The following is a 13,559-nucleotide window of genomic DNA, read 5'->3' on the forward strand; positions in this document are numbered from 1 at the left end:
GTACAGCTCCATTGCCCTCAACAGAAAGACATTTTTACTTAGATTAAGACTGATTAAAACTTTGTAACATTTTTCTGACTAGCCCACATATAGGAGCTGACACCTGGAGCAAGCAAGGTGTCAGAAGATACATCTGCTTCTCAACACTCCCAAAAGTAGCACTTGCACTTCTCTGCATGACTGAAATGAGTGTATTTTTATTAGAATAGCACTTTTTTTTTCCTGCCACAGTTCCTGCTCGCCTTGCCTGGTCACAAAAATGTCTTGAATCCTTAATGATACAAAAATCTTGCTAATTGAGTGAGTGAAGTTGGTGTTTTGAAACAATGGGTGTGAGTTTTCCAAAAGCAAGCAGTTCCAACTAATAAACCATCAAGTCAATTTAGGCTTTATTTAGAGAAATTAGTTACTTAGATAAAATTTTAATATTTAAAAAAAATGTTAAATTTATATCCTCAGATTAAGTCTTCATCTAACTACTAGACTTACTCCTAAAATACTGACAAATATACCCTCAAACCAAAGAGACCAGCCTTATCATAGAGGTGCTGACACAATTTAAGTCAACTGACAAGCAAGGCATGGATGTATTTAATAAAGGATTAGTAGTTTAAAGAATTAGAACTGCTCTAGTCTAATAAAACCTGGCCCAGGCTGAGGATAGCAATCAATTGCATGAAAGAGCTGGTTCAGCTGCTGGATATGCCACAGCATAACCCAAAACCACCAGGCAGCAGAGGAGCACTTGCACTGAAGGTAGGAACTGTTAAAAACATGAGGACACATCTGAGAGACTTGATGAATTTTTCTCAGAAAAATCCCACCAATTTGGCTACCCACAAAATGTTAAAGCACTTAAAAATAACCAAGTCACTTTACACCATGATACTGTGGAAGGCAAACTTGGGGATGCATTCATTTTCTCTCCATCTTTTAGACACCTTATGTCTAACATCGCAATATAACCATTCATGCTTCAGAGCTGCAGAATAAGATGTGGAACAATCTCAGACTTCATAGTTAAATAGATGTTATTTATTCAGGGCTTGTTTTGCAGAGCTTGAGGATCTGCAGCTCCCTGGGGACTTCAGCCAGTATCACAGGGGCTCAACCTAAATTCAAGCTCACCCCTTACATCTGCCCCCAGTTTCATGTTTTGACTGTGGGCCCATGTCTTCGCTAAGGGATTGCAAAATGGGGAAACATTTCAGCTTATTGACATACTGAGAAACCAATACAGCAAGACCTGGAATTGAACTTTTGTAAAGAACAAGGACATACTTAATTTTTCCAGTATCTCTTCATCTGACATTTTTGGCTTTTTCTTTTGCTTCTCTGTGTTCCTGACCAGCATGTCGGGTGCTGTTGTGCTGTTTTCCGAGGGAGATGAAATAGGAGAGGTGGCCATGTCTCTGGTAGGCGGAGGAAGAGGGTCTATCACAGAGCGGGTGTATATCTAATTTTGTTGGGAAAAACACACAAGTCAAGTGAAGATTTAAACACTTCTATTCATTTTGTAACTATTGTTGTAAGGGATGCATTTCTATAGCTGCTTTGTTAGCAACTAACATCACTAATCAAGGACTCGTGCCCCCACAACTAGGCAGGTGACAACACTAAGGTACTCTGCCAGAAGGAACGGCTCCCACTGCCTCCCTCCTCAGGAGGGCTCAGCATCAATCCATGCAGAAGGACAAAGAGCCACAGTCAAGGCCTGACTGTGATTGCAGCAGTGCAGGCTGAACAAAGAATTTCTGCTCACAGATTTGGTGTGCTCAGGTCGTGGAGCTATCACAGGGGGTGGAGCTGCGTCATCTTCATCGTCCTCATCTTCAGACACTGAGGGCACTGCAGGGGTCTCAGAGACAGCCTTCACATTCTGCAGAGAGTTGCACAAATAGCAAAAATCAAAACCCAATCCCATGTTATAAACAAAATCACAAACATTGGATTAAGCTCCAAACAGAGATTGCATTGGAGCAAGTGCAGAAAAACAATAATCAGAACAGGCTGGTGAGTGCAACAGTGACACAACTGTTCAGGCAGAGCTCCTCATCTGCCTGAGTGACAGCAATCCTCTTCCCAAGGACCTGAGGAGACCTGGGCTCTCTCACTGCTTTCCCAACACCCACACAGCTGACCAGCAAGTTTTGGGACACCTAAGTTTGGAAATATCTGTCCCTATTTATATTGTCTCTTAGGGATTTTTGCTTGCTTCAAACCCTGACCATTCAGTATGAAGATTTCAGACTTTAAATACTAGAATTCACATCAAACTCTTAATAGTTTCTCCAAAAGTTAGGAGGTCAAGTTAACATCACCTCTGGTATGGTGATTGAGAACTAATTAATTAATGTGAGATTTTGGAAGCAGAATCTGGCAAAATCTTTTCAAATCTCTTTTTAAATTACTTCCCAACATAAAAATTTATGGGAAAAAAGGAACAATTATTATGTTTAAAAACAGTTTTATACGTGGTTTAAAATTATCTGGAATTTTCTGTAATATGATGATTAGGAATGAAAGTTACTTTTAAATTTATCCACATGAAACTGGATTTGAAGTTCATTACACCCTTTATACTACAAACATTTCAGAATAAACTTGGTAAGGTCCTCAACTCAGACCAGTTCTGTTTGTGCATCATCACCTCCCTAAGAGTGGTGGGAGAAAAAGTATTAAAAACCTGAGAAAGAGGGGGAAAGAACACAGTATTTCACTGAGCCTAAAATACTTGAAGTCGTCCTCATCCTGACAAATAATTGTCAAAATGCACTTGACATAACATAAAAACCTAGCTTGTCAAAAACAACAAGGAAAAACTACATACTGGGAATTTCCTGAATATCCCCAAAATTAAAGGCTGGCCTGAGGGAGGGCATTGGGTATCTCAGTAGACTGGTAATTATTGCTTTTGTCAGGATTTACTTAAAAATCTAACCTCAGATACTGAAAGTTCTGAGGACTGACATACAATGATGTGTAATAATGAACAATGGCAGAGTCCTAAATGATCACATCTGAATAAGCTGCCTTTGGAAGGAAGAAGAACGAGCCAATTCTAGGTAATGACATGGCCATGAGACAACAAGAGCTGAGGGAATTATGGGCTTTTAGGAACCATCTTAAACTGAAAGTTTTGTTTCTTCCATCTCACAGGCACACACAAAAATTCATCATGTCTCCTAACAAAGCAAACAGGAGTGGTGCCTGCCCTGGCAAGGACTGAGTAAAGGTCAAGCAGAGAGAAGGAGAACCTTTTATTTTCCGTTCTGCTAGAGATTATTCTGGTTAATCAACATTAGCTTTAGTAAATCAGACCTTGCAGGCTAGTAAATAAACTTTGTTATAAAACAGACGTTTGTAGAGAAATAAAACCTGACAGCAGAGTGGTTATCAAATTCTAGGAGTAGAAAAAGACCAACTTCTATGAAAACAGATCTATTTCTACTAATTAATTCACTAATTCCCATTCACTAATTCACTATAAATCTTACTTCCATCTGCTTTATTCCTCACCAGTTGAAAATAAATGTGAAAGGAGCATGCCTGTTTTTATAAACGTGTATTCACAATACAAATATACATAGTTCAGATTTTAAAAGACTAAGCAAACTACAAGTTTACATGTAATGAACTATTTTTTGCAAGTTTTTTAATCCCCAAACTCGAGACAGAATGTGAGGCTTACCAATGTATTAGATGAATTGTATTCCTCAGCTGATTTATCTGAAAGACATATAATAATGCCATTATAAATGAGTTATAAATGAAGCAAAAGTGGGGAGAGGAGCAAGGGACAAGCTCTCTTTAGAAAAGGCAGGAAAAAAGGATGCTCCCAAACTTAGCTCCCTAACTCCAACTTCCCAGAACCAGCTGAACCCTGGAAGATATAGGAAGAGAGGTAAATAAATGCAGACAAATGCAGGGGTCACAAATCCCTGCAGCAGGAGGGTGGAATTGCCCAGAGCAAAACCTGAATGAATATTGTCCTCCATCCAAGTACATAAAATATTATCAATGGACTGAGTCTCCAGCAGAGGCACTGCAGCTGACTTGTGACTGCAAAATGTTCAGTCTCAGCCACCTAAACTTCCTGGAATAGCAGAGAGGACCCCACAAGTCAACTGATAGGCTTCTCATTTGACTATCCAGGCACATATGGGGAATATTTGTGCTTTTATCCCTGCTTGGAGCCTTCCTAATTAGTACCAGATCTGGTGACATGGTTCTATCCCCCTAAAAGAACCAAAGCAGGGGTTAATATCCAGAAAGGGAAGGAGGTGCAGTTGAAAGGAAAAGGAGTGGTGGTTGCAGATGTCCTTCAGAGGGCAGATAACCCATGGAAAGAGGCACAAAACCTTGGCAGTTTCGACTTTTAGAGGAATCCAGCCAGCAATTCTCAAGCACCCAGGCAGCTGGGGCGTATTCCTCAACCACGGCACATGGGAGCAGAGAGATTCACCCCAAGTACACAAAAAAGCAACATCCACACCCACCCTGCAAACTGAAATTGGTGCAAAATTTAGCTGCCTGTTTTCTCCAGGGACTTTCATCAGGGGAACCCAGCCCCAGCAGTCTGGGATCTGCCTTCCAGATGCTGGCTGTGAGCATCAGAAAAAGTATGTGTTTAGGAGGCTCAGCCAGTTGACCGACCTCCTCTTTTGCAGCTATGCTGGGCATCCAGATTAACAGAAGAGCATTTTAAAGGAAGAAGGGTGCTTGAACAGCCAGAGAATCTCATTCACATTATCCTTGGAGAGAGAGACCTACTTGTTGATTAAACAAAAGAAGCCCCACATGCCCTAACCACAGCAAGTTGGACAAAGCAGGCACATGAGACCATCCCCATGTACCTGTGAAGCTCATGTACTTCTGGCTGTTGGAGATCTTCTTGGAGTTGTAAAACTCCAACACATCCAGCACTGCCTGGGGGTTCTTCTTCTGCTCTGACTTGGTGATGTTGGAAGTCTGCAGCAGACGTGCCCATTGCTCCGGCATTCCCTGTGGGAAGAGGCACCTTGGTAACACACAGCTGGTCTAAGTGCACAAAACAAGCCCACTGTCACTGTTCTGCCCCAGCTTTTGGAGTTACACAGTATAGTGAAGGAAATAGTCAGAAAAGAGAACAGAAGAGGAAAGAAAGAGGTAGTGAATGTGTGCCTCCCTAGGCACTGCCTGTGTTACAAATCACACTTGGACACTTGGGCATGTAAATATCACTCTGCTCTTGGGTCTCTGGGTGACTCCCAGGTCCTTTGCAGACCAAAATTCAAAAACCAGAAAGGAGAAGAACAATTGCTGCACTTTGGGGAAAGCCTCAAGAAAAAAACAAAACAAAACACAAAATCCTTTATGCACAGGTATTCACATGCTTATATACACCAAAGAAAGACTATAGAAGCACATACGCTGCATAGCCTCCAGCACAATGGACATGCAACACTCATTTGGGTCTTCTGGTAGCACTAGAGTTCTTTGGTAACAGCAGTGTGGTGCCCTCTGTAACCAGAGCTGGGACAGCAGAGGTGTTAACTCCACATCTGAAGATCAGAATTTCACTACAGGGACATCATTTCAGCCAGAAAATAAACACACCTGAAAAACAGCCAGGCTTGTGCCTTTCCTCACCACCAGGGATAACAGTTTGTATGGACAAAGTGGCAGAGACTGGGATCCATGAGCAATGAAGTTATGCTCCCTGTTCAAAAGGCTAGCTGGATACACTCCTCAGGTAATACCCCTCTAGTACAGGTGGGGTAACCTGGGCAAGTCTAGAGGCTGCCATGCAAAACACACGTGCGCAGGGTAGGGGAATAAAGTCCCTGAAAAAGCAGCATACTACAGACAGGTAGAAACACCTTGTTCACAAACAACTTCTGCTGCTGTCTCATAACCAAAATAAGAGTGAAAATACAATGATGATGATGAAATACAACTCTGTCTTTACTGCATTTTGCATGTAAATAAACAAAAAAAAACCCCACCACACATAAAAGTATCTGACGTTTAGCCTTAGGGCAGCACACACATGTTCTGTCCTAAGTAGCTGTACACAGCTGTGTGCTTCCCAAAGGAAAACTCTCAGAGTCCCACTTGGGGGACACAGACTATGCTATAGACTTCTTCCAGCTCTAGAGGAGGAAGGGAAGGGAAGGGAAGGGAAGGGAAGGGAAGGGAAGGGAAGGGAAGGGAAGGGAAGGGAAGGGAAGGGAAGGGAAGGGAAGGGAAGGGAAGGGAAGGGAAGGGAAGGGAAGGGAAGGGAAGGGAAGGGAAGGGAAGGGAAGGGAAGGGAAGGGAAGGGAAGGGAAGGGAAGGGAAGGGAAGGGAAGGGAAGGGAAGGGAAGGGAAGGGAAGGGAAGGGAGATGTACCACGTTTAGCTGACCACAGCAGCCAAAAAAACAGGAAAGGGAAAGTTTGCTGAGCTCCTGGGATGTGCCAAGTTTGACAGTCTCTCAGCATGAATTAATGGGTAACCTCTGCAGATGTGTTTCAAATGAGATCAAACTAGATGATGGTAATAGCCCTTCCAGCATTAATATATAAAAGATTAATGGGCCCTGGCTCCTCCTAGCAATAAGCTAAACCACACAGTTCTCTTTTCCTCCAGCTTCACTTACGGTGAATTCTCCCGTGACTGCATCAAACCCCACATGAATCGTGTGTTCAAAGTCTGAGGGGAGGGAGATCTCCGGCCGCTCTTTCTCTTTCTTCTTATTGGCTGCAAGAGACAAAAACAACAACAATTTTTAAAAAATCCATCCATACATCAAGAATTAAAATCTCCCCAATAACTTCCAATTCACCTACACAATCACCACCCCCACTCACTTTTGCTAGTCATAATATTTTGATCTGAAGCAGACAAACACCAAGTTTAAAAACTTTCTTTCCACACTTAAGAGCAGCCACAATGAGTGGGCAACAGAAATAAAAGTCCTGTAACACAGGACAAGCATAAAAGAATGAAATTGATATTTTCAGTATGTAAAGTATCAACTAGCATATCTCGACTCAACAGCATGAGAGCTATTTACCTAAAATATTCACTCAGACTTACACAGGTCAGAATCCAAAGCTCTACAGTGGCACTAAGTAGAAGCCAGTCAGTTTTGAACACATATTTTTATTTGTTGTTTTAAGCAACTTTTTAAAAAAACCAACAAAACAATATTACGTGCTTTTAAATATACACTTGCCTCTCAAACAAAAGCCAAGGACAAAATTGGCTACAAATACTGCTTAGAAATTTCTTCCTTCATCCTATTTCCTCAAAAGTTTGTGAAGAAACCTAAATATAATATGGGATTCTGCTATAAAATCTTATGACCAAAAGCAGTTCTATTTTTTTTTTGCTCACAAAATGAACTAAAGATGGTATAATAACCAGCTTTGAAGACATGAGCAAGATAGCAGAATCTGGCAGGTGAGGAGCAGAAGTCACCAAGAAACAGGAAAGGAAATACATCAAAGCAGATGCACACTGCAAACTTTAAACAGAGGTCTTCAAACAAGATTATCATTATGCATTGGATTAAGTTCATCCATATTCATTATGTATTAAAGACTCCAGCTTTCTTTTAGCATTGCACTCAATAATTTATTTATTGCATTTAGTTTAGCTTATTGCATTTTTTATTGCATTTTAGTTTATTGCATTCAATAAACTGAGATCAGTTTAAGGAAGACCCACATTGTAGTCAGCTTTGCTGCTGCTTGCAGTTATAAAGTCAGCAGAGCCAGGAGAAGGTGAGCAAACCACTCACATTTCCCAGCTGCTCCCCTTTTTTATCCAAAGCCAAACAGAATTTGTTCTGTGGCTGGCATTCCCCAGTGCACTTTTGGCCACATGAATGCCAAACCCCAGGTATCTGAGAAGCCTGCAAGGCTAACACTCAGTGTAGCAATTCTTTAAGACACTGCTGTGCTTGGTTGTTTAAAGAGGCTCAGGGCTGACCCCAAAGGACTGAATCCCATTTCCTTCAGTGCCAGCTCTGGCACTGTTCTCTGTATCATTACAGAGCTACAGTTGTACAGAGTAATTCTGGAGAAAGAAAAGGATCAGATGCTCCATTTGGAACACAAAGATGGAACAGATTGGTTTTGATCCTTCTTTCAAACAAAGGGAATGAGGGAAGCTGAGTCACAGAGGAGTGACAGAGTTGCCAAGGGGAAAAGAGCAATGCTGGAGGAGCCATCCCTGAGAAGGGAGCGAGGAGGAGACAGGAGCAGCTGCTGGCTAGCAGATGGTGAGCATCTGCAGCACAGAGGCTGCAGTACGCACTAGCGCTGGATGAAAAGCGAGAGGCAAAGAGGTGCAGGGAGTGCCATCAGAGCCGCCATATTCCATAGGTCTGCCTACAGGATCAGTCTACTCTTCCAAGCTGAAGACTGAGGTGCCATCTCAGCCTAGAAGCCCATTGCTCAGGTGAGGAAGAAGAGGATACCTCTATCAGCACCACTATGCAAGAGCTCCGCACTGACAACGAACACCCACACGTGGTCCAGGGCAGATGCCACCACAAAGTTGAACATTTTCCTAAACAAAGCTTAAGGGCATTAGGTTGTTATCCAGAAGTCTTAGGTGGTGTTGTTTTTTTTTTATTTCCACATTCAGGCAGATCTGACAGATCTAGAAGCCTAAACATTATTAAACCATTAATAATACAATTGCCTTTGTAACTAGCTTGTATAAGGGAAAAAGAACTGAAGAGAAAGGCACTCCCAATCAAGCTAAACACTTATGTCCCTTTAAAGTGATTGGATTATCCTTGCAATGAGCTAAAAAGACTTGAAGAATCTTAATTTAAAAAAGAATACAAAAGATAAATAATATCATATATTTAAGATGACCTACCTACCACCACCAAAGGCTTTATTCCCACAAACACCTCATCACCTTCTCATTCAGAGCCTTCCATGTTCAACGCTGTTACAAAAGCCTCACATAAATTTTCCTTACAATGTTCTGACAACTTGAGCTGCAACTGTGAAGCATGATGTCTGACCATGCAGTGTGGCCACCCTGAAGCACACTGAGACGAGAAAGGTCTTCACCACTGCTAACATGGAGTAAAGTGCTCCCAATCACCACGGAAAGGGCTCCTGGTTGCTGCACACTGTCACCTTGTGGGTAAAACCTTGCCTCTGCTTGAAGCTGCAGCTGAGCTCAGCAAAGTTCAAAGGAGATAAATGTGCCCCATTCAAGCCAGACTGACATCCTCAGTTAGGCTCTGACGAGTCCCCTGGGCCCAGGAAAATTCAAAATAGTCACAAGTTCTGCTGAGAGCAACAAGTCACACAAGCTCTGCATCCTATTGGGCAGGACCCACTCAGTATTAAGCCAACAGGTTTTTAAATACCGGGTTTGTGGTTTAGGCTTGGACAGAGGAAATGAGGACTACAAATTACATCCTAAACTTTGCAGGCAGAGCATGACACCTTCAGAGCTGCCTGGCAAGGGGTATAGTTCAATGCAAGTGTGCAAACATGCATGAGGCCCTGGATTTATGCCCCATGTGTTCTTTACACAGCACCTCTGCTCATGTACAGGGGTAGAACAGATTCGCTCAAAATCACTTTCCTCTAACTAATGGAAACCAACTTCCCCTTTAAAAAAAGAACAAAACTTCCCTTTAAAAAATAACACCCACATTATTTCAGGCACAAACCAAAGAGAAGTGTTGTGAACACTGAAGAATTTCCCTACATTTAAGCAGCATGACACACTAGGAATTTAGCTGTCATCATGAGACTAGAAGAAGTTTTCATAAGATGGAAATCAGCCAATTTGAAGTGAAGGTGACAGTGTTACAGGGATTTTCTGCTCAACAGGAATTAGAGGACAGAAGCAACCATTCTCGTTTGGGCAGGTGTATTGCAACAGAAGGCTCTGCTGGGCTTGGCTAAACAAAAATCTCTCATGTCTTGAAGCATCTGCCATGTTGGCCAATCTTCAGTAAACATGGGCAGCTTTGGATCAGCTGCATTCTGTCTGCTGATTTTCCCCAAACCTTCATTTTTCTCCTTGTTCGCAGTTCTCTTTCATAATCCAACTCAAACTAGCATTTCAGGTTCTACTTCTTTTACTCCTCTACAAGTTTCAGGTGATTTCTTTGATCTCTGGAACAGTTCATCCTAGAGATTTAAAAACTCCTCTCCCTTAATTAAATCAACACAAAAATCCTGAAGCTTTTTTACGATTCATACTCATAATGGCAAGTTCTAACCCAGACCCAGCAGAATTTTAACACTGAGTTCATGGGTTTCTGGATTGCAGGTTCAAAACCCCACACTTGTAAAACAATGCAAAGTTGCCAAAAGTATCAGATAAGGATAATAATAATGAGTGCCACATTCAATTTGTAGAAAATGATCCACTACCTTGCTTATTTAAATTAGTGAAGCTATCATTTCAATTAGTCTTTTCACTAATAAAAATTAGGAGGTAGCTTCCCTCCTGAAGGCCAGGGAGTTGAAGATATTTAGTCTTGACTTCAGTTACCCAGTGCTTGGGAACCATTGCAATACAGAAAAAGCTGATGTATTACGAAGAGGAACTCCAAAAAAATAGGTCAGATATAAAAAGAAACCAGCACATATTAGGGGATGGAGATTTTTTTTTTTTTGCATCACTTCAAAAGATTCATAGGAGAGAGGTTTTTTAAAATATCCTCATCCTAAAAATTAGAATTTCATGTACAGTTCACAGTTCCTATCTCTTTTTCCATCTGTTACAGTCCTTTGAACATGAAAAACTCCTTCAGTTCACAAGAAATATGCAAGAATTTTCAGTGACAGAATGTTCTCAAAAGTAAGTAGACAATGCCTGACCCAGACATTAGAACAGAGTAAATGGCCAGGAGGCAAAATATGACAGGTCTAGTAGGAGATTACATGTTAGTCTTGTATAACTCAAATTATTTGCTGTTTAAAACAACAAAACAAGCAAAAGACCTCCCTCTGCTCTCCACCAATTGCCAATGCCAGCTTTATTGACCAGCTTGTAATTGGCACAAAACCTTACAATTTTCAAGACCACTACAGACAAGTCAGGCTGGAAAGTAACAGAGCTAGTCCCAGAGCTAGTCCAGGTTTTCAGGGACACTGTTCTCGTAATTTATGGGAAAGGCAAAATAAATTTAAAAAAAAAAAAAAAAAACTCCAAGAAACGGGGCCTAAAAGAGACCTGCAAAGGGATTTTGATTTTGACAAGGGAATGGAGTGATAAGACAAGAGTGAATGAATTAAAAACAAGAAAGGGCAGGTTTAAATTAGATATTAGGAATAAATTCCTCACTGTGAGAGTGGTGAGGCACAGGCACAGGTTGCCCAGAGAAGCTGTGGCTGCCCCATCCTTGGAAGTGTTCAAGGCCAGCCTGGATGAGGCTCTGAGGAACCTGGTCTGGTGGGAGTTATCCCTACCTATGACAAGTAAGTTAGAACAAGATGATCCTTAAGGTCCCTTCCAACTCAAATAATTCTAGTATTCCATGATCCTGTGAAAAAAGTGAGATGGATTAAATGTTACAGGATTAATCATTAGAAACAACATATCTACAGACTGTACCTTATGTACCCTGAAACAACCAAGACAGAAGATTTATTAGAAGATATAAAATACTGTACTTTTATCTCCTGGCAAAATAGATCGGTAAAACCGATCCTTCCTCTTCTTTTCTTCTGGATTGGGAGGCAGAGGTTTTGAGCCATGGTTTAAAGTCCCGGGATCTTTGCTTCCCGAACCAATCATAGTGCTGGTATTTCTCATTGGAGGAGCAGGTGGTTTGTCTTCTGTTTCAACTCCATTGTTAGACATCTTCAGCTGGGGAGGCCGTTACTGAGAATTGAAAAAGAAAACAGGTTAGAACCCATAATTATGTATTTATTTATTGTAGACTAGAACCACACATTGCCAAGTAAATCGCAAGCAGGTATTTGCAGATGGACCTGTAACCTCAGCCCAACCATTAACCCAGCACTGCTGTGCACACTGTTAACCATATGCCCAAGTGCCACATCCACAGGCTTTTTGAACTCTTCCAAGGATAATGACAGCAACACCACCCCAGCATAAAAATTTGTGTCAGCACAACAAATTCTACTCAAGATCCCTTTTTTTTTTTTTTCTGTTAATAAGACTATGTTCGAGCATTTGCATTATTGATCACTGAGAAAAGCCTGTTTTAGGATGTGACAAATTCTCAAGCAAACCATGGAGCAGAAGTCAGGGTGCGAAGGTAAATGTGATGTAGTGAAGAGTAAGGATACCTGAGAGGAGCCAACAAGTTGCTGAGTTTGTAATACCTCTCAAGTCCATGCTAGTTCTCCTAAAAACTATGTCAAAAGGTTTGCATCAGTCTCCAGCACAGCACAACACAGAGACTGAAGTTTGTACTCAGAGTTTTGTTACAGCTGCTCAGGCTCCTTTGCTCAAGAGCTGCTGAGCAGGTTAAGCGGCAGAGGTGGCTGCAAAACCCTGAGCTGTACCCACTCAGATGCAGCACCACAGCCCTTGATTGTGCCAAGCCAGCCCTGGCCTTTCTGCAGTAACTGGACATTTCAGGAGCAACTCCAACTGCCAGGAAGCTGACTGCATTTTGTTTGGGAGGGTCAAACGAAACTAGATCCCAAACACACACTTAAATCCATAAGTAAATAATCCCTGCTGTGCAGATTTAAAGACGGAAGCTTGGGAACAGGGTAATAGATTATTCTGCAACAACTAACTTGTTCCACCCAAATGAGATCAGCATTACTCCAGGCACAGCCTGGCTGCAGCAAGATCTTTCTGGAAACTAGAATTCATCTCCACTATGTTTTCTTTTGAAAGTAAGTTGGGAGTTAACTCCTGAATAAAGACCAAAGTGGGAACAATTTCTGTTTGGGTGGAAAAAGCAATTCAACAGCTTTACCACTTTCGCAGGCAGTAAGGGAAGTTGTTTCACTCAGAGAGAGTTACAGGGTGGCAGAAAGTCAGAAGCTGTTTGCTCTCTGCAAGTAAGAAGTTTAGTTACAAAGCTGACATCACTGCTGACTGCCAGGGAGCCACTTTCCATAGGCTGGACTCAGAGTGACACTGAGTCACACTGAACAGATCTCACCACCACACCACAGTCCCATGGCCACACACAGCACCCTGCCAGCCTTCAAAGTCTTCTTTAGCCAAGCTACTGATCCTCAGTGTAACTGGCAAGCTTTGGACCCAGACTGCTCTCATTGCTGTGGGAAACTAAGGCAGGGAAACACTGCCCACAGAAGTCACTCAGCAGCAATGTGCCAGATTTTGCCAAGAGCAGAGCTTCCCTGTTGCCTGCCAAGCCATGGCTGGCCTGTAGCTCCACCTTTGCTTCCACTTGATTGATTCCCAGTTTCTTCACAGTTGCCCTTAAATAGGAGTGTTGGCAGTGTTGTACAGCCTGTAATGCTTCGGGCAAGCCTTCACACACAGGGAACTTTGTAAAAGGTCTGACCCTAGCCCCACTCTCCTTCCAGTACAGCTATGCAAAGGAATATTAAATGACAGACTAGCATTTGGGGATTGATTTTAATGGTGGGA

At 42.0% G+C, this 13,559-nt stretch overlaps 1 protein-coding gene across 12 annotated transcripts in view; it reads right to left on the reverse strand.

Annotated features, from left to right (window-relative positions):
- PAK1 (p21 (RAC1) activated kinase 1) overlaps positions 1 to 13,559 on the reverse strand; it is a 76,366-nt gene that overhangs the window by 21,824 nt on the left and 40,983 nt on the right. For all 12 annotated transcript variants that reach the window (XM_038136512.1, XM_038136432.1, XM_038136495.1 and 9 more), the window contains 6 exons: positions 11,630 to 11,840; positions 6,622 to 6,722; positions 4,857 to 5,004; positions 3,692 to 3,729; positions 1,763 to 1,879; positions 1,282 to 1,456 (listed from right to left, as the gene is read on the reverse strand). In XM_038136512.1, the coding sequence (XP_037992440.1) occupies positions 1,282 to 1,456; positions 1,763 to 1,879; positions 3,692 to 3,729; positions 4,857 to 5,004; positions 6,622 to 6,722; positions 11,630 to 11,819 (769 nt within the window). In that variant the 5' untranslated portion in view covers positions 11,820 to 11,840. The remainder of the gene's footprint in view (positions 1 to 1,281; positions 1,457 to 1,762; positions 1,880 to 3,691; positions 3,730 to 4,856; positions 5,005 to 6,621; positions 6,723 to 11,629; positions 11,841 to 13,559) is intronic.

The sequence above is a fragment of the Motacilla alba genome, chromosome 1, assembly GCF_015832195.1.
Source record: "Motacilla alba alba isolate MOTALB_02 chromosome 1, Motacilla_alba_V1.0_pri, whole genome shotgun sequence".
NCBI lineage: Eukaryota > Metazoa > Chordata > Aves > Passeriformes > Motacillidae > Motacilla > Motacilla alba.